The 24,559-nt window shown below is 38.5% G+C and overlaps 1 protein-coding gene across 1 annotated transcript in view; it reads left to right on the top strand.

The window, feature by feature from the left end:
- RNF38 (ring finger protein 38) overlaps positions 1-23,814 on the top strand; it is a 62,233-nt gene extending 38,419 nt beyond the window's left edge. Inside the window, exons 6-11 of the mRNA XM_068973686.1 lie at positions 1,959-2,120; positions 2,419-2,525; positions 4,024-4,108; positions 7,801-7,922; positions 19,042-19,141; positions 20,421-23,814. Coding sequence (XP_068829787.1) covers positions 1,959-2,120; positions 2,419-2,525; positions 4,024-4,108; positions 7,801-7,922; positions 19,042-19,141; positions 20,421-20,483 — 639 coding nt within the window. The 3' untranslated portion in view covers positions 20,484-23,814. The remainder of the gene's footprint in view (positions 1-1,958; positions 2,121-2,418; positions 2,526-4,023; positions 4,109-7,800; positions 7,923-19,041; positions 19,142-20,420) is intronic.
- The last annotated feature ends 745 nt before the right edge of the window (positions 23,815-24,559 follow it).

Genomic DNA, 24,559 nt, shown 5'->3' with positions numbered 1-24,559 from the left:
CTGCAATCCTTTGGAAATTGAATCTGGAAAAAAAAACAGTTCTAGTTTTTCCTTTCATACGTTTCTAAAGTGGGAAAATGAAAATATTATAAAAATGTTTATACTTGTTAGAATAATATTTATATTACTTTAAGCAAGTAAGTAATTGTTTTTTTCCAAAGTCTGGCTTTATGCTGTGTTCTGATGAAAAGTAGATGAGATACTCTGTTAGCATAGTTCACTCTGTCCTGGAGCTGGAATATAGCTGAGAAGCATAATATTTCCAGGGCCTGGAGGGATCAGTTGGAGGAAACACACAGGAAGAAGACTCCATTGTATTCTAGACAGGCCAAGTCGAACATCTGAACCATGATTAAAGGAGAATAAGGGAGAGAACATATGGAAATGCTTTGAGTGGAAATGGCCTTGTGAATGGAGCTTGATGGTTTACCCTAACAGAGCCTCACCATGCTTTACTTAGGATTTATACACCATGCTTAGTCTCAAGAAGAGGTGAGATACGAGCTTACTTGGCTGCTTTCCTGAAAACTAGGAGCCAATTATGACAGAAGTTTGGCTAATCTGAAAAGTTGAAACTACTCCCACAAGAAAATCTTTTATTAGAATCAGGACAGGATTCATGCCAGGATGTTCCTTAGGAAGCTTCCAGTACCTGGGAATTCAAGGTTAAAACTAAATTTAGCCATCATACAAGCATGCATAAGCTTCCAAAGTAACTGTTAGCAGTTGCTTGTATTTGAATAATGTGTTGCTGTTCTCTTAACTGTGGGAAGAAGTTAGACTAACATTTAAGAATACATGTTCCCAAGAGATCAGATTGAAAACATCAGCCCCAAAATGTGTACACAAATGTTCATAGCAGCATTATTCCTAATAGCCATAAGTAGAAACATTCCAGTGTCCATTAACTGATGAGTGGATAAACAAGGCATGGTATATGTATCCAGTAGATGATCATCCAACTCCAAAAAGAACAAAGTACTAATATACAAACTACAAGATGGATGAACCTTGAAACCATGCTAAGTGAAAGAAGCCAGATACAAGGGCCACATCCTGTGTGATTCCATATATATGAGATGTCCAAAATAAGCAAAGGTATAGAAATGTAAAGTACATTAGCAGTTGTCTAGAACTTGGGAAGGACTGAGGGAAATTAGATAGTGGTGATGATTGTACAACTCTTGTGAATATACTAAAATCCACTGAATTGTACCCCTTAGCAGGGTGAATTTTATCTCAAGCTTTTTTTTTTTTTTTAAGATTGGGGGGAGGGGGCAACATAGGCTACGTGCTTTGCAAAGCACTGTGTGCTTTCTGAACATTGTCTTGGTGTTCAAATCACACTTTGGAAGTAGGCTGTGAACATGTCAGTTCTACAGATGACAGATTAAGTAAGGTTCAGATTAAGTAATTTCTGTAAGAGCCACAGGGCTCATTATTTACAGCACCGAGAGTTTGTCTAGTGCCAAAGCCCATAAGGTTTCTACTATAAAATAACTTCCTGCTGTGTTCTAAACTATTTAGCCCTAGTTCCCATTTACAGTGTACACCATCTTTGATTTCATCTGTTAAAAGTTGTGTCTGAAATTGATGTAGTTCAGTGTGCTATGACTTAAGTAACTTCAACTTTTATGTAACTGGCTTACTACATGACTTTTTGTCTTTCCTTATATCATTTTTAAGGGAAAGTTCAAATAGTGAAAGAAATGTATCCATTAGTGAATAGTGGAAATGTGTAATAACATGTTTTGAGAGATTTTCTTATTGAAATTCAGTTAAAGGCAGTAAGATTTTACTGTAGGCTATATGTCCACATGTATGAATTTAGATTGATGTGAACATCAGGAAATGCATGACCCAAAAGATATCTTTGGGTTTTTTTAATTTTTGTTATAAAGCACAGTCTGTCTGTCTGAACACTGGAAGTATATTTGTTTGCTTTTTCCCCCACTCAGCCTCTGCAGAGGATAGAAAACGAAGTGGAACTCTTAGGAGAACATCTTCCTGTGGGAGGTTTTACTTACCCTCCATCTGCCCATCCCCCGACATTACCTCCATCAGCTCCTTTGCAGTTCCTAACACATGATCCTTTGCATCAGGAGGTTTCGTATGGAGTAGTAAGTTTTCATTCATTGTTATTAATTTATTGCTTGCTTTGGTAACTAACTTGTTTTGAGTTCTGCTTCAGTATAACTCTACATGTTTCAAATTTTAAAATTGTGTGTAGAAGCACACTTAAGAGTATTCTTGTTTTAAACTAGTTGCTGCACCTTTGTTAACATTTAAGAAATACTAAATACCCTTGAACAATAAATAACTTCCTAGGTTTTTGAAAAAGAAGAGCCTTTATTCAGCACCTGAAAAAGTTGTGGATATAGAATGATCTTAAATTGTCTTAACATTCTTTCTCTACAGCCTTATCCTCCATTTATGCCTCGGAGGCTCACAGGACGCAGTAGATACAGATCCCAGCAGCCCATACCACCACCCCCCTACCATCCCAGCTTACTACCATATGTGTTGTAAGTTCTGTCTTATTTTTTAATGAGTTCTGAGTTTTGACACCCTTGAGATACTCTTCCCTTTATGAACAGTTTTATGTGTCTTAGATACTTGTTTTTATTTGATGTTAAGTGGTTGGGGTGGGGGTCCATTGAGCAAGGTCAGGGGAGAAGTAGGGGCAGGGGTGCACCAGAAGTCAGGTAGAGAAGCTTAAATGGTTTGCCTCTTTCACAGCAGGCATCACTTGCCACTTTCCATGGTTATCTAGCACTTAATGCTGCCACTTCTCTCAAGGGAAGTGAGAGAGAGAAGTTATATCTGTGCCTTAGAAATACTCTGCTAGGATTAGATTTGTAACAGACACACCCATAGGTGAAACATCATAGTTCTTTTTATCTTTCTCGTGAAGTGAAGTCTAGAATTAGGTGATTCAGACATGGTCTGTTAGCTCCATAGCTCAGGAATGGGTCTGCCATCCTCAAAATTTTATGGCTTCCTTGCCTGGAAAATCCCATGGACGGAAGAGCCTGGTGGGCTGGAGTCCATGGGGTCGCTAAGAGTCGGACATGACTGACCGACTTCACTTTCACTTTTCACTTTCATGCATTGGAGAAGGAAGTGGCAACCCACTCCAATGTTCTTGCCTGGAGAATCCCAGGGATGGGGGAGGCTGGTGGGCTGTGGTCTTTGGGGTCGCACAGAGTCGGACATGACTGAAGTGACTTAGCAGCAGCAGCAGCTGCATGATATAAGATGACTTCTCAGGCTCTGGCCATCACATCCACATTCTAACTAGCAAAAATGAAACCGAATCTCTCTGCCTACCTGCTTCCTCTCAAGGATAATTCCTAGAAGTTGCATGTATGACTCCTGCTGAGATCCTAATGGTTAGAATCTAGGCCCATGTCTGTAAGTACTTCTAGAAAGGCTAGGGAATGTTGTTTTTATACCAGAGGGCTATATGCCTATATCATAGTATTTTGAAAATTGTATCTTTATTATCTTAAAATCAGATACTATAAATCTCCCAATGTTGTTCTTAAACTGATTTTATTTAAAGTCTTTTGCATGTCCATATAAATTTTAAAATCAGTTTCTACTTGAAAAAAGCTGGAATTTGGTAGGGATTACGTGAAATCTGTAGATGAGTTTTGAAAGGGAATTGACATCTTTAACAATATTGAATCTTCTGACCTACTTATATGGTATATTTCTCTCTCTATTACCTTCTCAAATTTGTCGTAGCAGTATTTTTACAATTTTTATTTTACAGGTCTTGCACATGTTTTGTTAAATTCATCTGTAATATTTCATGTTTTTTTATGCTGTTGCAAATGATATTTTTTTAATGTCAGTTTTTAATTGTTTATTGCTAGTAAAATCAGTTTCTTTAAAGGGTTGTCACTGATCAACACTGACCATTCTTTATCTCTGTAGCACTGGCCATGTTCTTCTCATCCTATTCATTGATATAATTCATTAATGTATCAATCCTTGTGTTGGTTATTTTCACTGCAGATCAATGCTTCCAGTGCCACCTGCAGTGGGCCCAACTTTCAGCTTTGAATTGGATGTGGAAGATGGAGAAGTAGAAAATTACGAGGTTAGTAGATGAACTGTGAGTTGATTTGGGGAACTTTGTATGCATAAAAATACTGTATTACTCAACTCATTCATCTAATTAAACACTAGGTAAATCCATTGTATATTTCAAGATACAAATATGTCAAAAATTATTTCAACATGTACCACATAGTTATGATAACAAGATAGACTGGTGTTCTCTATTAGAATTTACATACAATGCCTGTGAGAGAATGTAAATGAGAAAATGATGAATTATGATTGGATGTTCTGAAAACATTTTGCGGCCACAGAAGTGTGAACAGTCAGTTCCTGAGGGATGGGAAAGCTTTTTCATGCCTAAGATTGAGGCAGGGAAATGCTGGGTATTCTTGAGGAAGAACATAATATCTGGCTAAAGTGAGAGGAGAAACTGGAGATTTGATTGAAAAACTCAGCTCGTTGTATTTGAGTGCCCTGTGCTTTCACCTGGTACAGAATGAACATAATTTTGAATATTGTGAGAGGAAGGAGCCACTAAATATTTTGGTGTTTATCGATCAGATTGCTGTCTTAAAGAGTCAGAATTATAATTCGTAGCATGAAGAAATAGATGAAGTGGTTCAGAGTTGGTGGCGGGGTAACCAATTTTTACCAGACAGTAAATTATAAAACCATGCAAGTTTTGAACTATGAAAACTTGAAGTAGAAAAGAATACACTTTGAAAAACATTTTAACACTAGAATCAACAGGATTTGATCATTGAATGGTTTATGGTACTGTCAGGGTTGTGAGTGGGAGGGTTGCAAGAGAAGATGGTCTGCAAAAGGACTGCAATAGCTCATGAAGAGGGCTGACTCCAAGATGCCAGGGCAAATAGACAGTACCACTTAATGTAGATGATGTTGACATTGTTATATTATTTGAGGTTTGGAGTACAGTGGTCAGTTAAAGGGTTGGAAGACATGTTTGGATCTGGGAATGTTGAATGTGAGTGACTGTGACTTTGTCTGGGTACTGCTGGCTGGCTGCTGCTTAGCCCAGCCTCACTCAATCTCTATACAATATAAATATTGGAACAGGTTTTTTGTTATTTGTTTTTAGGTAAATGGAATCTGGGTACAGAGAGGAAAGACACACACAGTCTCACAGCATCCCTCCCCCTTTTTAATGCACGTGGAAGAAATCAGGCCAAATGCTATATTCTTTTGTCATTTTTAAAATGCTATTATGTTACTTTCTGCATGTACAGTCACACTTCAGTGTCCTTTGGATTCCAGTCTCAGATTTCTTGAGAAATGGGCTATAATAATTTTATGTTTCTACACTGTTTATGCTAGTTTTGAACAGAGTAGTAAGAAAAGGAGTTGGTGATCCTTTAGGCATTCTGTACTAAAATTATCATAAGTCATATTGCTGAAAGCAAGACAGCTCTCTTGTTAAACAGATCATATACATATCAGTGGTAAAAACAGTGATACCATCCCAGTAAAAGAAAAATATTTTGTGTTTGGCGTTAGAGTCTCTTTCTGAATTATATTTAGGGATGACTATGTTTAATCTTCTGCAAAGTCGTACTTTAATCCAGTCAAGAAAGTATTTGCTGTCTGTGGTTTTATTGCATAGTGTGCATGCCTCCAGCATTCCCTATTCCAGAGTACTCATCATTTTTTGAGTCTCTCCTGTGCATCCTTGCTTCAGTGCCTTTACTCCCCTTGATTCTTCTTAAGAACTCTGCCCACTTCTTGCACATGGCTGTCTTTCAAGACCCAGCTAACGCTGCCTCTGTGATAGGCATTTCTGGTCTATCCCCAGGTCTGTATGAGTCTCTCTCCTTCTTGCCCTCATAGGTGTTATACAACTATGCCTAATTATTATGTCCTGCCTTCAGTTGTCTTGCCTTCTGATCATGTAGATTTGTTAAGGGCTCAATATCATTTTACTCTCCATCCAATAAGGCCTTAACATAGTAGTCATAAATTGTATTAGTTGACCTAAGTGTCCTGTAGAATATAAAATAGAGGTATAAAAGATATATCACCTATATCATAAATTTTATAGCTAATTGTAGTCAGCATTGATAAAATTTAACAAGTTACCATCTATTTAGCATTTAGAGACACTGAGGGGCATGCATGGGGAATGGGGACAGGGTCTTTTAGGTGACCCATTTCTCCAAATAAAGCTGTACCAGAAGTAGCAGCAGTTACTACAGCACTGATTATTGAGTCTACAGAAAGTTCAGCTTATTCCTCTCATTGTCCATCAATGTTTCTTTGTTACCTATTCTCTTTCCCAGTGGTAGCCTTAAAAGAGGGGGTGGGGGGCAAGCGACCTGTACATGGCTGCCTGATTATAGAAAGCAAACGAACAGTTAGAACTATGGAAAACCAGGAAAATGGAGGGACTAGGGTAAAATCAATAAACATAATAGCTACAATGTGTTGAAACTTACCACCTGAGTTAAAATCCATGAGTTCATCAGTGATACTTCAAAAAAAAAAAAATAGAAAATAAATTCGTTGGTCTTATCCTTCCTATTTCATATAAATTATGCAACTAAGTATAGTTTGATATGAGGCAGTTGATCAATATAAGAAGCATTTTATCTAATAAAGAGGAATAGAATATTACAATTTTTAATGAATTAATGGATCCTAGGCAGTGTTCATCAGTGCTAACTAACATAAAAACAAGACATGCTGAGCTGTATGATGGAAATAGTAAAACCTTCCAAATTTTAGGAAGTAGAGAGGACAAGGAATGTATTAAACCACAGGAATAGGTGTGGGGAGGTTCAGTCAGTAAAATTCAGACTGGGAACTTCTACAGGCCGTTGACCTGGTTTCTGTAACAAATATAAGAGTAAAAATAGATACTTGAGACATCAGGCATTGGTAACATGGGTTTATTTGGATCCTAATTTGAATAAACTATTTCAAAGAGTATTGAAAATAATTGAAACAATCAAAGATATTTAACATTAAGGAATTACTAGTTTGGAGAGTGTAATGATGTTACTGTTGTTATATTTTAAATAGTCTTTTAGTTTTTAAAGTGCTGGTGGTTCTCAACCTGGGGACAGTTTTATCCCTTAAAAGGTATTTAGCAAAGTCTGGAGATACTTTCGTATCGACCATCACACATGGGCTAAGTTGCTTCAGTCATATCTGACTCTTGGCGATCCTCCTTGCCAGGCTCCTCAGTCCATGCAATTCTCCAGGCAAGAATACTGGAGTGGATTGCCATTCCCTCCTCCAGGGGATCTTCCAGATCCAGGGATTGAATCCGCGGCTCCTGCATTACAGGCAGATTCTTCAGTGCTGAGCCACTGCAGATATTGTAAAGACGAGTGTTACTGCTAAACATCCTACAGTGCATAGGACAACCCCCTACAACAAAACTGTACCCAAGCCTCAAGTGTCCAAGATACTGAGGTTGACAGACTGCCTTAAACATAAAAGCAGAACTATTTTACCAGTGAAATACGATGTTTTAGGTTTCTTTAAAATAATGTGGGTGTAGGAGTGGACAGTGAAAAATGAAATAAAATTAGCCATGAACTGTTGAGCCTGGGTAATGGGCATATGGAATTAATTTCTTTATACTATTTTTCTACTTCAGTATATATTTAAAATTTTTTCCATAATAAAGCTAGTTTTAGAAATATATATGTTGGAATATAAAATTCAAAGAAGGATATGCAGATATGTCTTTCTTTCCCTTTGTAGGCCCTGTTAAACCTAGCAGAGCGACTGGGAGAGGCAAAGCCTCGAGGACTAACTAAAGCAGATATTGAACAACTTCCTTCTTACCGGTTCAATCCTAACAACCACCAGTCAGAACAGACTTTGTAAGTACATTTTTCTGACATCTTTCTGTATTAAATTTCCTTTTCCACCTTCATGAAATAAAAGCTTGGAAGTCAAAGATAACTTGATGAAGGTAAGTTATGACTGTTTTCATAGTCTAGGCTTGTGCTGTCCAATAAGATAGCTGTTAAAGTTAAAATTTTTAGTTGTGCTAGCCAGTGATGCTATATCAGAAGATATAGGTATATGGCATTTCTGTCACCTGAGAAGGTTCTAGACAGTGCTGTTCTGGATTTTTATGTTGCCTACAAATCTTACGGGTTTTAACTCTAGAATGTTTTATATTAGGTCGAAAAGTCTCATACCTGTAAAATTTGAGGGATTTACCTAAAGATTCTGCTTATTATAGCATCTTTCTTAATAGCAACTACTGAGATACAGTTCACATGTAAAGTGTACAATCCAGGGGGCGGTCCTAAGATGGCAGAGGAATAGGACGGGGAGACCACTTTCTCCCCCACAAATTCATCAAAAGAACATTTAAACGCTGAGTAAATTCCACAAAACAACTTGTGAATGCTGGCAGAGGACATCAGGCACCCAGAAAAGCAGCCCATTGTCTTCGAAAGGAGGTAGGAAGAAATATAAAAGACAAAAAACAGAGAAAAGAGGTAGGGACGGAGCTCTGTCCCGGGAAGGGAGTCTTACAAAGAGACAAGTTCCCAACACCAGGGAACACTCTCACTGCCGAGTGTGTGGCAAGCCTTAGAAGCACAGAGGGCAACATAACAGGGAGGAAAAATAAATAAATAATTAAAACCCACAGATTACGAGCCCAGTGGTAACTCCTCCAGCAGAGAAGCAGCGCAAATGCCTGCACCTGCCACTAGCAAGTGGGGGCTGGGCAGGGAGGCCTGGGCTGCATTGCTTAGAGTAAGGATCTGGCCTGAATGCCCCGAGGGCAATCTGAGCAAACTAACTTGGGCTAGCAAACCAGACTGTGGGATAGCTACCACGTGAAAAGCCCTAAGACACAGCCAGGCCTGCGCACAAAATAAAGGACTGAACAGAACTAGCCAGCTGCAGACCATCCCCCTCCGGTGGCAGGCAGCCAGAGCCGGAAGGGGGGCAATCGCAGCCCCACAGAGACATTATCTACCAAACTGCAAGCAGGCTTCTTTGCTAACTAAGACATCTTGGGGTCCTGGATAGTCAACATCCGCCTGAGAAGGTGTGCCGGTTGTACACCCAGCAAACCGAGTGGCAGGGACGGGGGAGGCGATAAGTCGCACTGGCTGTGCTTGCCAAACACCTCATCACCTGAGCTGCTCAGACCTGGGAAGGGCACAAAACACAGGCCCAACCAAGTCTGCGCCTCTGAGGACTACCCAAGTGCCTGAACCTGAGTGGCTTAGACCTGGGAGGTACATGCAGCCCAGGGCCAGCCTTGGACAGTTCCCGGCAGAGCAACCTAGAGCCTGAGCAGTGTGGGTAGGGAGGGCACACGCGCCGTGAGCGGGGGCAGGCCCAGTGTGGCTGAGGCACTGCGAGCACTCCGCCAGTGTTATTTGTTTGCAGCATCCCTCCCTCCCCACAGCGTGACTGAACAAGTGAGCCTAAAAAAGTGTCCACCACCTCCCCCTTTTTATCAGGGAGGAAGTCAGGCACTGAATAGACCAGCAAACAGAAGAAGCTAAAACAGAGGGAACCGCCTTGGAAGTGACAGGTGCAGTAGGTTAAAACCCTGTCGTTAGTACCGACTACATAGGAAGGGGCCTATAGATCTCGAGAAATATAAGCCGGACCAAGGAACTATCCGAAAATGAACTGACCCCACACTGCCCACAACACCACCAGAGAAAGTTCTAGATATATTTTTACTATTTTTATGATCATTCTTTTTTTTTTTAATTTTTAAGTCCTCTATTACTCCTTTAATTTTCACTTTTATAACCTACTGTGACTTTGCAAGAAAAAAAAAGACCCTGTTTTTTAAAGTAAACTTCATATATATATATATTTGACTGTTTTTTTCTTTCTTCTTTTCTTTAATATTGTATTTTTGAAATTCCAAACTCTAGATGTTTAATCTTTGCTTTTTGGTATTTGTTATCAATTTTGTACCTTTAAGAACCCAATCTTCAGTACCCATTTTTACTTGGGAGCGAGATTACTGGCTTGACTGCTCTCTCCCCCTTTGGACTCTCCTTTTTCTCCACCAGGTCACCTGTGTCTCCTCCCTACCCCCTCTCTTCTCTACCCAACTCTGTGAATCTCTGTGTGTTCAGATGGTGGAGAACACTTAGGGAACTGATCACTGGCTGGATCTGGCTCTCTGCTTTTGATTCCCCCCTTTTATCCTCCTGGCCACCTCTGTCTCCTTCCTCCCTCTTCTCTTCTCTGTATAACTCCGTGAACATCTCTGAGCAGACCAGTTGTGGAGTGCACATAAGGAAATGATTACTGGCTAGCTTGCTCTCTTGTCTGTTGATTCCACCTCATCTCATTTGGGTCACCTCTGACTCCCTCCTCTTCGCTTCTCCATGTAACTCTATGAACCTCTCTGGGTGTCCCTCACTGTGGAGAAACTTTTCATCTTTAACCTAGATGTTTTATCAACAGTGCTGTATAGAAGGAGAAGTCTTGAGACTACTGTAAAAATAAGACTGAAAACCAGAAGCAGGAGGCTTAAGTCCAGATCTTGAGAACACCAGAGAACTCCTGACTCCAGGGAACATTAATTGACACGAGCTCATCAAACGCCTCCATACCTACTCTGAAACCAAGCACCACCCAAGGGCCAACAAATTCCAGAGCAAGACATACCATGCAAATTCTCCAACAACACAGGAACACAGCCCTGAGCTCCAATATACAGACTGCCCAAAGTCACTCCAAAACCATTGACATCTCATAACTCATTACTGGACACTTCATTGCACTCCAGAGAGAAGAAATCCAGCTCCACCCACCAGAACACCGACACAAGCTTCCCTAACTAAGAAACCTTGACAAGCCACCCGTTCACGAGGAAACTCCACAATAAAGATAACTCCACAAACTGCCAGAATACGGAAAGCCCACACCAAACACAGAAATATAAACAAGATGAAGAGAAAGAGGAATACCCAGCAGATAAAGGAACAGGATAAGTGCCCACCAAACCAAACCAAAGAGGAGGAGATAGGAAATCTACCTGATAGAGAATTCCAAATAATGATAGTGAAAATGATCCAAAATCTTGAAATAAAAATGGAATCACAGATAAATAGCCTAGAGACAAGGATTGAGAAGATGCAAGAAAGTTTTAACAAGGACCTAGAAGAAATAAAAAAGAGTCAGTATATAATGAATAATGCAATAAATGAGATCAAAAAAACTCTGGAGGCAACAAATAGTAGAATAACAGAGGCAGAAGATAGGACTAGTGAAGTAGAAGATAGAATGGTAGAAATAAATGAATCAGAGAGGAAAAAAGAAAAACGAATTAAATGAGGACAATCTCAGAGACCTCCAGGACAGTGTTACACGCCCCAACATTCAAATCATAGGAGTCCCAGAAGAAGAAGACAAAAAGAAAAGACCATGAGAAATTACTTGAGGAGATAATAGTTGAAAACTTCCCTAAAATGGGAAAGGAAATAATCACCCAAGTCCAAGAAACCCAGAGAGTCCCAAACAGGATAAACCCAAGGTGAAACACCCCAAGACACATATTAATCAAATTAACAAAGATCAAACACAAAGAACAAATATTAAAAGCAGCAAGGGAAAAACAGCAAATAACACACAAGGGGATTCCCATAAGGATAACAGCTGATCTTTCAATAGAAACTCTTCAGTCCAGGAGGGAATGGCAAGACATACTTAAAGTGATGAAAGAAAATAACCTACAGCCCAGATTACTGTACCCAGCAAGGATTTCATTCAGATATGAAGGAGAAATCAGAAGCTTTACAGACAAGCAAAAGCTGAGTGAATTCAGCACCACCAAACCAGCTCTCCAACAAATGCTAAAGGATCTTCTGTAGACAGGAAACACAAAAAGGGTGTATAAACTCCAACCCAAAACAATAAAGTAAATGGCAGCGGGATCATACTTATCAATAATTACCTTAAACGTAAATGGGTTGAATGCCCCAACCAAAAGACAAAGACTGGCTGAATGGATACCAAAACAAGACCCCTATATATGTTGTCTACAAGAGACCCACCTCACAACAGGGGACACATACAGACTGAAAGTGAAGGGCTGGAAAAATATATTCCATGCAAATAGAGACCAAAAGAAAGCAGGAGTAGCAATACTCATATCCAATAAAATAGACTTTAAAACAAAGGCTGTGAAAAGAGACAAAGAAGGCCACTACATAATGTTCAAAGGATCAATCCAAGAAGATATAACAATTATAAATACATATGCACCCAACATAAGAGCACCACAATATGTAAGACAAATGCTAACAAGTATGAAAGGGGAAATTAACAATAACACAATAATAGTGGGAGACTTTAATACCCCACTCACACTTATGGATAGATCAACTAAACAGAAAGCTAACAAGGAAACACAAACTTTAAATGATACAATAGACCAGTTAGACCTAATTGATAGCTATAGGACATTTCACCCCAAGACAATAAATTTCACCCTTTTCTCAAGTGCACACAGAACCTTCTCCAGGATAGATCACATCTTGGGCTATAAATCTAGCCTTGGTAAATTCAAAAAAATTGAAATCATTCCAAGCATCATTTCTGACCACAATGCAGTAAGATTAGATCTCAATTACAGGAGAAAAACTATTGAAAATTCCACCATATGGAGGCTGAACAACACGCTGCTGAATAACCAACAAATCACAGAAGAATTCAAAAAAGAAGTCAAAATATGCATAGAAACAAATGGAAATGAAAACAACCCAAAACCTGTGGGACACTATAAAAGCTGTGCTAAGGAGAAAGTTCATAGCAATACAGGCATATCTCAAGAAACAAGCAAAAAGTCAAATAAATAACGTAAAGCAACTAGAAAAGGAAGAAATGAAGAACCCCAGGGTTAGTAGAAGGAAAGAAATCTTAAAAAATTTGGGCAGAAATAAATGCAAAAGAAACAAAAGAGACCATAGCAAAAATCAACAAAGCCAAAAGCTGGTTCTTTGAAAGGATAAATAAAATTGACAAACCATTAGCCAGACTCATCAAGAAACAAAGGGAGAAAAATCAATAAAATTAGAAATGAAAATGGAGAGATCACAACAGACAACACAGAAATACAAAGGATCATGAGAGACTATTGTCAGCAATTATAGGCCAATAAAATGGACACCGTGGAAGAAATGGACAAATTCTTAGAAAAGTACGACTTTCTAAAACTGAACTGTGAAGAAATAGAAAATCTTAACAGACCCATCACAAGCACAGAAATTGAAACTGTAATCAGAAATCTTCCAGCAAACAAAAGCCCAGGTCCACACAGCTTCACAGCTGAATTCTACCAAAAATTTAGAGAAGAGCTAACACCTATCCTACTCAAACTCTTCCAGAAAATTGCAGAGGAAGGTAAACTTCCAAACTCATTCTATGAAGCCACCATCACCCTAATTCCAAAACCTGACAAAGATGCCACAAAAAAAGAAAACCACAGGCCAATATCATTGATGAACATAGATGCAAAAATCCTTAACAAAATTCTAGCAATCAGAATCCAACAACACATTAAAAAGATCATACACCATGACCAAGTGGGCTTTATCCCAGGGATGCAAGGATTCTTCAGTATCCACAAATCAATCAACGTAATACACCACATTAACAAATTGAAAAATAAAATCCATATGATTACCTCAGTAGATGTAGAGAAAGCCTTTGACAAAATTCAACATCCATTTATGATTAAAAACTCTCCAGAAAGCAGGAATAGAAGGAACATACTTCAACATAATAAAAGCTATATATCACAAACCCACACCAAACATTATCCTCAATGGTGAAAAATTGAAAGCATTTCCCCTAAAGTCAGGAACAAGACAAGGGTGCCCACCTTCACCACTACTATTCAGCATAGTTCTGGAAGTTTTGGCCACAGCAATCAGAGCCAAAAAAATAATAATAAAAGGAATCCAAATTGGGAAAGAAGTAAAACTCTCACTGTTTGCAGATGACATGATCCTCTACATAGAAAACCCTAAAGACTCCACCAGAAAATTACTAGAGCTAATCAATGAATATAGTAAAGTTGCAGGATATAAAATCAACACACAGAAATCCCTTGCATTCCTATACACTAATAATGAGAAAATAGAATGAGAAGAAAACAATTCCATTCACCATTGCAACGAAAAGAATAAGATATTTAGGAATATATCTACCTAAAGAAACTAAAGACCTATATATAGAAAACTATAACACTGGTGAAAGAAATCAAAGAGGACACTAATAGATGGAGAAATATACCGTGTTCATGGATCGGAAGAATCAATATAGTGAAAATGAGTATACTACCCAAAGCAATCTATAGATTCAATGCAATCCCTATCAAGCTACCAATGGTATTTTTCATAGAGCTAGAACAAATAATTTCACAATTTGTATGGAAATACAAAAAACCTCAAATAGCCAAAGCAATCTTGAGAAAGAAGAATGAAACTGGAGGAATCAACCTGCCTGACTTCAGGCTCTACTACAAAGCCACAGTCATCAAGACAGTATGGTACTGGCACAAAGACAGAAATATAGATCAATGGAACAAAATAGAAAGCCCAGAGACAAATCCACACACCTATGGACACCTTATCTTTGACAAAGGAGGCAAGAATATACAATGGATTAAAGACCATCTCTTTAACAAGTGGTGCTGGGAAAAGTAGTCAACCACTTGTTAAAAAATGAAACTAGAACACTTTATAACACCATACACAAAAATGAACTCCAAATGGATTAAAGATATAAATGTAAGACCAGAAACTATAAAACTCCTAGAGGAGAACATAGGCAAAACACTCTCTGACATAAATCACAGCAGGATCCTCTATGACCCATCTCCCAGAATACTGGAAATAAAAGCAAAAATAAACAAATGGGGCCTAATTAAAATTTAAAGTTTCTGCACAACAAAGGAAACTATAAGCAAGGTGAAACGACAGCCTTTGGAATGGGAGAAAATAATAGCAAATAAAGCAACTGACAAACAGCTAATCTCAAAAATATACAGGCAAGTCCTCCAGCTCAATTCCAGAAAAATAAACCACCCAATCAAAAAATGGGCCAAAGAACTAGACATTTCTCCAAAGAAGATGTACAGATGGCTAACAAACACACGAAAAGATCCTCAACATCACTCATTATCAGAGAAATGCAAATCAAAACCACAATGAGGTACCATTTCACGCCAGTCAGAATGGCTGCGATCCAAAAGTCTACAAGCAATAAATGCTGGAGAGGGTGTGGTGAAAAGGGAACCCTCTTACACTGTTGGTGGGAATGCAAACTAGTACAGCCACTATCGAAAACAGTGTAGAGATTCCTTTAAAAACTGGAAATAGAACTGCTTTATGACCCAGCAGTCCCACTGCTGGGCATACACACTGAGGAAACCAGAATTGAAAGAGACACGTGTACCCCAATGTTCATTGCAGCACTCAGTGTTCATTGCAGCACTGTTTATAATAGCCAGGACATGGAAGCAACCTAGATGTCCATCAGCAGATGAATGGATAAGAAAGTTGTGGTACATATACACAATGGAGTATTACTCAGCCATTAAAAAGAATACATTTGAATCAGTTCTAATGAGGTGGATGAAACTGGAGCCTATTATACAGAGTGAAGTAAGCCAGAAAGAAAAACACCAATACAGTATACTAATGCATATATATGGAATTTAGAAAGATAGTAACGATAACCCTGTGTGCGAGACAGCAAGAGACACAGATGTGTAGAACAGTCTTTTGGACTCTGTGGGAGAAGGAGAGGGTGGGATGATTTGGGAGAATGGCATTGAAACATGTATAATATCATATATGAAATGAATTTCCAGTCCAGGTTCAATGCGTGATACTGGATGCTTGGGGCTGGTGCACTGGGACGATCCAGAGGGATGGTACGGAGAGGGAGGAGGGAGGGGGGTTCAGGATGGGGAACAGGTGTATACCTGTGGCGGATTCATGTTGATGTATGGCAAAACCAATACAATATTGTAAAGTAATTAACCTCCAATTAAAATAATATTAAAAATAAAGTGTACAATCCAGTGGTTTTTAAGTATATTAATAAGAGTTTTGCAGCCATCATCACAGTCAAATTGATATCATTTTCATCATCCCCAGTAGAAATACCTTGTCAATTAATAGCCACTCCCCATTTCTCCCCAACCCTCCAAAGCCCTGACTCAGCCCCCCACTAATTAACTTTTATCTCTATAGATTGGCCTGTTCTTGACATTTCATATAAATGGAACCAGTATAACATGGGGTCTTTTGGGTCTGGCTTCTTTGATTTAGCATAATGTTTTCAAGGACCACCATATTGTAGCTTGTATCGTTTCATTCCTAATGGGCTACACCATTTTACATTCCCACCAGCAGTGCACAGAAGTTTCCTTCTCTCCACATCCTCACCAGTGCTTGTTATTGTCTGTCTTGATTTTAGCAGCCCTAGTGGGAGTGAAGTGTTATCTCTTAAGGTTTTGGTTTTCATTTTCCAGCTGGGCTAGTGATGTTGAGCTCTTACTATACTTACTGGCCATTTATGTATCTTCTTTGGAGAAATGTGTATTCACATTTGTTTTTTTTATTGAGTTGTAGGAGTTACTTATATTTTATATATATAGGTTCTTGTAAGACACATGATTTTCAAAAATATCTGTAATTCTATGAGTTGGTTGTCTTTTCACTTTAGATTTATAAAGCATCTTTAGTACCCCCTTTATTTTAAAGGATAAAGTTCAATTTATCTGCCTTTTTTGGTTGTTGTTTCTTACGCTTTTGAACAATAGAATGGGAAAGACTAGAGATCTTGTCAAGAAAATTAGAGATACCAAGGGAACATTTCATGCAAAGATGGACTCAATAAAGGACAGAAATGGTAGGGACCTAACAGAAGCAGAAGATATTAAGAAGAGGTTGCAAGAATACACAGAAGAGCTGTACAAAAACGATCTTCACGACCCAGATAATCACAATGGTGTGATCACTTACCTAGAGCCAGACATCCTGGAATGTGAAGTCAAGTGGGTCTTAGAAAGCATCACTACAAACAAAGCTAGTGGAGGTGATGGAATTCCAGCTGAGCTATTTCAAATCTTAAAAGAAGATGGTGTGAAAGTGCTGCACTCAATATGCCAGCAAATTTGGAAAACTCAGCAGTGGCCACAAGACTAGAGAAAGGTCAGTTTTCATTCTAATCCCAAAGAAAGACAATGCCAAAAAAATGCTCAAACTGCCACACAATTGCACTCATCTCACATGCTAGTAAAGTAATGCTCAAAATTCTCCAAGCCAGGCTTCAACAGTACATGAACCGTGAACTTTCAGATGTTCAAGATGGATTTAGAAAAGGCAGAGGAACCAGAGATCAAATTCCCAACATCTGTTGGATTATTGAAAAGGCAAGAGAGTTCCAGAAAACCATTTACTTCTGCTTTATTGACTGCGCGAAAGCCTTTGACTGTGTGGATCATAACAAACTGTAAAATTCTTCAAGAGATGGGACTACCAGACCACCTGAGCTGCCTCCTGAGAAATCTGTATGCAGGTCAGGAAGGAACAGTTAGAACTGGACATGGAACAACAGACTGCTTCCAAGTCAGGAAAGGAGTGTGTCAAGGCTGTATATTGTCACCCTGCTTATTTAACTTATATGCAGAGTACATCATGAGAAACGCTGGGCTGGATGAAGCACAAGCTGGAATCAAGATTGCCAGGAGAAGTATCAATAACCCCAGGTACGCTGATGACACCATCCTTATGGCAGAAAGTGAAGAAGAATTAAAGAGCCTCTTGATGAAAATGAAAGAGGAGAGTGAAAAAGTTGGCTTAAAGCTCAACATTCAGAAAACTAAGATCATGGCATCTGGTCCCATCATTTTATGGCAAATAGACGGTGAAACAGTGGAAACCGTGAGAGACTTTATTTTGGGGGCCTCCAAAATCACTGCAGATGGTGACTGCAGCCATGAAATTAAAGACGCTTACTCCTTGGAAGAAAAGTTATGACCAACCTAGAAAGCTTATTCAAAAGCAGAGACGTTACTTTGCCAACAAAGGTCCGTCTAGTCAAAGCTATGGTTTTTCCAGAAGTCATGTATGGATGTCAAAGTTGACCATAAAGAAGGCTGAGCACCAAAGAATTGATGCTTTTGAACTTTGGTGTTGGAGAAGACTCTTGAGAGTCCCTTGGACAGCAAGGAGATTCAGCCAGTCCATCCTAAAGGAAATCAGTCCTGAATATTCATTGGAAGAACTGATGCTGAAGCTGAAACTCCAATACTTTGGCCAGCTGATGTGAAGAACTGACTCATTGGAAAAGACCCTGATGCTGGGAAAGATTGAAGGCAGGAGGAGAAGGGGACGACAGAAGATGAGATGGTTGGATGGCATCACCGACTCAATGGGCTTGAGTTTGAGTAAACTCTGGGAGTTGGTGATGGACAGGGAGACCTGGTGTGCTGCAGTCCATGGGGTCACAAAGAGTTGGACACGACTGAGCAACTGAACTGAACTGCCTATTCCAAGGTCATGAATATCTACACTTGTATTTTCTTTAAGAGCTTAATAGTTTTTAGCTCTTACTTTTAATGGTTTTTCATTTTTTAGTTAATTTCATATATTGTGTGAGGTAGGAGTCCAACTAACATTCTTTTGCATATGAATGTCCAGCTGTTTCAACACTGTTGAATATAATAGTAGCTTCAGTATTACGGCTGGGTTGGATGTTAAACCAGAAATTTTCTTGATGATCTCTCACTAAGCAAAACAAAGCACTCTTACTAAATGTCTTAACATCATGCTTTTTTAAAGGTATTTGATAGATTATTTTAGTTTTAAAATTTAGATGGTATTTTGATAAGTGAGATAGTAAATGGCTTTATGGTTTCTATAGTTGTAACAAAATAGAAACTACTTGGTTTTATGGTTAAACAATCTTTCTGGTTTATTTCAGGTGTGTAGTATGCATGTGTGATTTTGAGTCAAGGCAGCTACTTAGAGTTTTACCCTGTAACCATGAGTTCCATGCCAAGTGTGTCGACAAATGGCTTAAGGTAAAATGATGGCATCTGAAAAGAATGATGTTGAATTTTCTCTTACTGATCATAGTCTGTGGTTTGGTGGAGGGTGATTAAATTCAAACACAGCTTTGATAATTCTGACCATTTTCTCCTTTGTGTATATGGGAGGGGAAATTCCAAAGACACAAATTCTGATAGTATGCCAGAGTGAAATTATTTCAAGGCCTTCTTATTTTCTTCTTCTTTTTTAATAGTAGGATAAAGGGACTTCACTGGAAGTCTAGGGTTAAGACTGCCTTCCAATGCAGGGGGCGCAGGTTCAATCCCTGGTTGGAGAGCTAAACACATGCCGTGGGGTGTAGCCAAAAAAAAATTTTTTAATAGTAGGATGAAAATGTGATACAGTAAAATATCTTAAGTCAACTTTAGGGTGGGTTTGTTTTAGATTATTCTGAGTAGATGATAATACTGGCTTAGATAACTTGACAGTTGGTGAGGAAGACAGATGAGTTAAAATAGAATCAGTCTTCCATATGAGCAGATTAACGGTACCTAGTTTTGTCCAAACTGAATCCTAAAGGTAAAGAATCTAAGCTTTCTAGAAAACGGAACTTATTATATATGCATAGCCCTGACATGTGAGAACAGGATGACCGGAAAAGCATGGGTTCCATGTGGCTGATGGCTAGAGTGTGAGGGAGAGTAGCAAGAGAAGGGGATTCAGAGGTAAAACCAGGAGTCAGCTTTTTGCGAAGTCACTGTGGAGTGTGCGAGAGTTTGGATTGGATCCTGAAAGCACGTTTTAGAAAGATCACGGCTACTCTGGAGAAGGTAATAGAGGAGGTTGGTGAAATAAGGACGTACTGGGCCAGATGGAGAACAAATAGTAGAAGCTGGATGAAAAGAAGAGTACTTGACTCGAGAGCTATCATAATGTAGAAATGAGAGCATTTGATAAAAAATGCTTTGTAGAACATGAGAGCAGGTGTTGCCTATGTTTCTGATTTTAGCAGCATGACGAATGGTAGTGCCATTTGTTGAGATGGAGTTTTAATTTTAAGCCAGTTATTACATTTGTCTGAAGTGGTGATGGATAGTCTTGTCTATGTTAAAACAAACCGAATAAAGAATTATTCATAGGCTATTATTGTTTTAGAGGTTTGTGGAGTATTTTTAAGAGATTAAATAATTGTACTTTCTTAAAGGAACAAAGAATGTAAAAACTATGTGGAAAGTAAAATAGCTCTGTTGCTTTTAATATGTTTCACAGTGTAAGTCAAAATTCAGACAAGTGCTCTCTTTTTTGTTTTAGGCAAATCGTACTTGCCCAATCTGCCGAGCTGATGCTTCAGAAGTGCATCGGGATTCAGAATGACCAACCTAAGAGCACAAATTTAGTTTGGGTGTTCCTCATCACATGTATATACGGACTATCCATTGAACTTAATCTGTGTGGCTTCCAGCCCTCCCTTTACCAAAAGGGTCAATGGACCTTTCTTTGCACTGTGTGACTTAATCAACTATAAAAGCTTACAATTAGTCTTCACAATTATGGGATTGTTATACTAACCGTGTGATTGGAACTCCAAAGACTTTTTCTTTAGCTTAATTTTGTGTGTGCACTAACATTCCCTGGTTTTTGTGTGATCATTCCGAGTGTTGCTGCAAGATTACAGTGGACGTGATCTTTTAGCATGTGCTTTCATAAAAAGTGGTAGCTCCAGATGATATAGCAATCTACCTTATATAGAGCCTTCAGAAACTGTGAGTGGAAATGAGTGCAGCGTATGACTGTTGATGGTAAATGTATCTGTGTGTGTGTGAGAGAGAGAACGTGTGAAACTACTTGTGTGAGGGCATGGTAGCTAACGTGTGTATGAGATCCTATATACCAGCATGTACCAAGAATGTGTGTGTAGTTTTAATTATGCTGCAATGTATAATCTGGTGTGTTATTTAAACAGCACTAGTACTGTACACTGGTTTTTCCCCTTGTGTTTGCTGTTGCACACTGATTGCTAAGGGTGCATCAACTATAAGCATTGAATACTCCATCCCCCTCCCTCCCAGTGAATGGAATGAGAAAAGCCTTCTTCCTTTGCTTCAGGCAGCTGTCACCTTCTCTTTGTTGGTGGTCCCAACTGGGTCACTTAAGGAAAAAGTGTAATAGATTCTCACTCCATGAACCTGAAATTTTGATTTTTGTCGTGAAAAAAAAATTTTTAAATCTCCAACTTGCTGTTTCCAAAAAGAAGGTGCAATATCATACATCATCAGTTAGCAATATTAGCATTTCAATCAGTGATTTGAATGTTGATACTCTCTTGGTTTTCCTTTACATTTTCAGTAAGCTTCTTAGCCGGATGTGCTTGTGATTTTTTTTTTTCTTTTAATGTTTAGGTTTGTAGTCTATTCTGAAGATATTTGAGTAATATATTTCTAAGAATACCACTGGTCCCATGAAGTCTCACCTCCTCTACTTCCACCAGAAAAAAATCTGTTAACTCAGCTTGACTTCTGATATGTTATTTGTTCAAGCTCCCATAGGCAACTAAATTGTTTTAAGAAAACTGTTTCTGTTCTGCCCAAGCTCCAATTCTGAAAGTTGTCTAGTTCTTCTCCCCTCAGTAAACGTGCTTCTCATTGAAACCCTCATTTCCAGGATGGATCAAGTGCTGTGACAGCTCGAGCTCCTTAGACCTGGTGTGCTTTGATGTATTACCACTTTTCTTTTTTGTTGAATGAGAAAAAATTAATATAACAGGTGTCCAGAATACTTGCAGTATAAATGAAGATTTGATTTTTGTATAAAAAGTAACGCTGTAAAACAGGAATTGACCTGCATTTAGTTGCTCTGAAAAGAATACATAGCTGTGTGGGTTTCTTTGTTTTTTTTTAATAGGTTCCTTGAGCATAATTCAGATCGTTTCAAGTCATTTTTCTAGCAGTGTTTGAATTCCCCTCTCATTCTTCTAGTGTCTTCACCATTGTCTGCCTTTTCCTGCAGTTGATGTCCTTGTTCTGTTTGCAGTAGCACAAGCTGCAATTCTCCAGTCAGGACTGTGATGACTTGCTGCCAACCTCAGCTTTCATTTGGCTCTGTGTCCGTTTTCTACTCAGACAGTGTTAACTACTTGTTACTGCCATGCTACTTGCCTTCCCTTGAAGACTATAAGCTCATCACAGCTTAGAGTTCAGTAAAGTCAATTCACACAGAAGCACAATTTTGCCCTTTTTCAGACACTGTTGCCTCTATCTAGTCCTACAAGTAGGATTTTGCATACTTTGTTTGCCCCTGTATTTGTCAGTGCATCAGAAATACATCTAAACAGTGGTAAAATGCACATGTTACTTTTAAATCATTAGAGTATTCCCTACCTGTTCTAATAAATAAAGTGTGTTAAAGACCAAAATTACTGGCGTAATAATCAACTACATTACAAATCACGTATAGTTTAATCTTTATTTTTTTTAATTAAAAAATCATGTTTAAAATGGCAAAAGCCCATCTTATACATAGACTCTTTTATATAGCTGCAAAAAGTTTATATCTGTACAGATCTAACATAACATTACTACACTCAGTATTCATTTTATTGAAGCATGCAAGTAAAGCACTTTTTCTAATTTATATAGATACTTAATTAACAAGGCACACTGTACTAATGACTAGGAAAAGTAGCTCTTTCTTCCCTCTCTGGGATGGTGAATTCTTGTCATACTACCCCTTTTCCATTAAATTTTTGAGAGGCCGTTGGCAATTTAGGAGGCAGCAGGGTCTATTTTGGTAAAATCCAGAATTGTTGCACTCTTGTGGCTGATTTCTCTTTGGGAATGTCTTTTCTTCGCATGGGGCTCTTAGAGATGTGTGCAGATTTGCTTATTAAGTAGTTAGTGTGTGTTAGGAGCGTACATGCATGTGTTCCAAACCAGCTCAACCTAGCCACATTTAGCAACTGTGTGGCTAGCAGAAGAGAAAGAACAGTTGATTTGTACCCAGCTGTTGACTCCTTAGGTGATGCACCAGATAGCAGGCAGATGTTGGTTTCTTGCCTTCTTCCCCTTTCCTCCTAAAACAATATTGGCTTTACCACCTTAACTCTGCTGTGTTTTTTTTTGTTTGTTTTCCTTTGCATGAAATACCACCTTTGTTTGTTTTTAGCACCCCCTCTTCCCCAAAAAGAAAAAAAACAAAAAATAAGGCCTCCAGGTATCAAGATCTCATTAGGATTTTCTGTCCTGAATTTTTTCGAGCAAAATCTAGAAAATGTGAAAGCCTATTTAGATTTTATACACTCTCTGAAATGTGATTTGTTAAGATTCTTATATTTGGGCCTCTTATAATATTTTAAATGAGATCTGCCAACTCACTTATGAGAATATTTTTCACAGATATCTTTAGGCCTTTATTAGAAAGCTATTTTCCCCCTGTTGGTACATTTGGTTACCTCATTTTGCTGTTTGTTTCAGATTATGGAAAGCTCACAGGGGTATATTTTGGAATCATTTGCTGAGTCATTTCCTCAAATCATACTCCATTGTATCAGTTAACATATAGTTTTAAATGTACGTATTATAAATATCTGTAACCAAATCATTTGAAGGCTTGATAAATTTTTAACAAAGTTTGTACATTTTTTATGAAAGTTACTAGTAATGCTTTACTAAGTAGTGCAATGAATTTTTATTTTTAATCCCTGTGCCCAATTTTGGAGTTGAGAGGGTTGTTGGTAATAAATGTATGATGTACACTTAAAATATTGGGTTGTGTTTGGTGTTACTGTGTTAGGGAAGGGTAGGGGTCATGTGTGTTTGGAGGGAGGGATATAGGGGACTTTGAGCAGGAAGATAGAGCTCTTGAGCTCCGAGCAGCCAAACTTAACTTTGAGGCAGTAATTCAGATTTTGTTTCTGTGTTTGTGTCAACAACTTAGAAACATAAAAGCAACTTGCTTTATAACTCATGTGGCACATATTTATATCTTTAAAAAGGCCAAGAAGATAGCTTGAGTGTAGGCACATGTACCATGGTATAAGCTCATTGAACAGTAAAGTTACATTAAGTGGGTGCCTGGAGTTCTTTCTATTTGTGTCAACCATAAGATGCAAAAGATAGTTGGGCAGATTGGTTCACATTAGCTATAGTATGTTATGTCTAACTTGTCCACAGAATATGGAAAGAGGAGCTCATCATTTTCCATACGTGTTTGTGTAATTGCTTTCCTTTGACTAAAAAAGGAAGAGAGTAAAGCCACCTACTTTATATATTATTACATGCTGAAAGTGGAAATAAAATGCCAAAAAAATGAGGCTAAGTGATAGAACCCAGTTCTCCCTCTTTGAGGAAGCAGTACTTCCTTGACAGAAGCATTCAGAACAGTGACCAATCAGGGTCACTGATTGTGTCCCTCAGTTTTCCAGCATACTTGAAAGAATGTTTGCATTTGAACTG

This window comes from Capricornis sumatraensis, chromosome 6, assembly GCF_032405125.1.
Source record: "Capricornis sumatraensis isolate serow.1 chromosome 6, serow.2, whole genome shotgun sequence".
NCBI classification, from domain to species: domain Eukaryota; kingdom Metazoa; phylum Chordata; class Mammalia; order Artiodactyla; family Bovidae; genus Capricornis; species Capricornis sumatraensis.
Note: the sequence above shows the minus strand (reverse complement) of the source record. Positions and strands in the feature narration are given on the sequence as shown.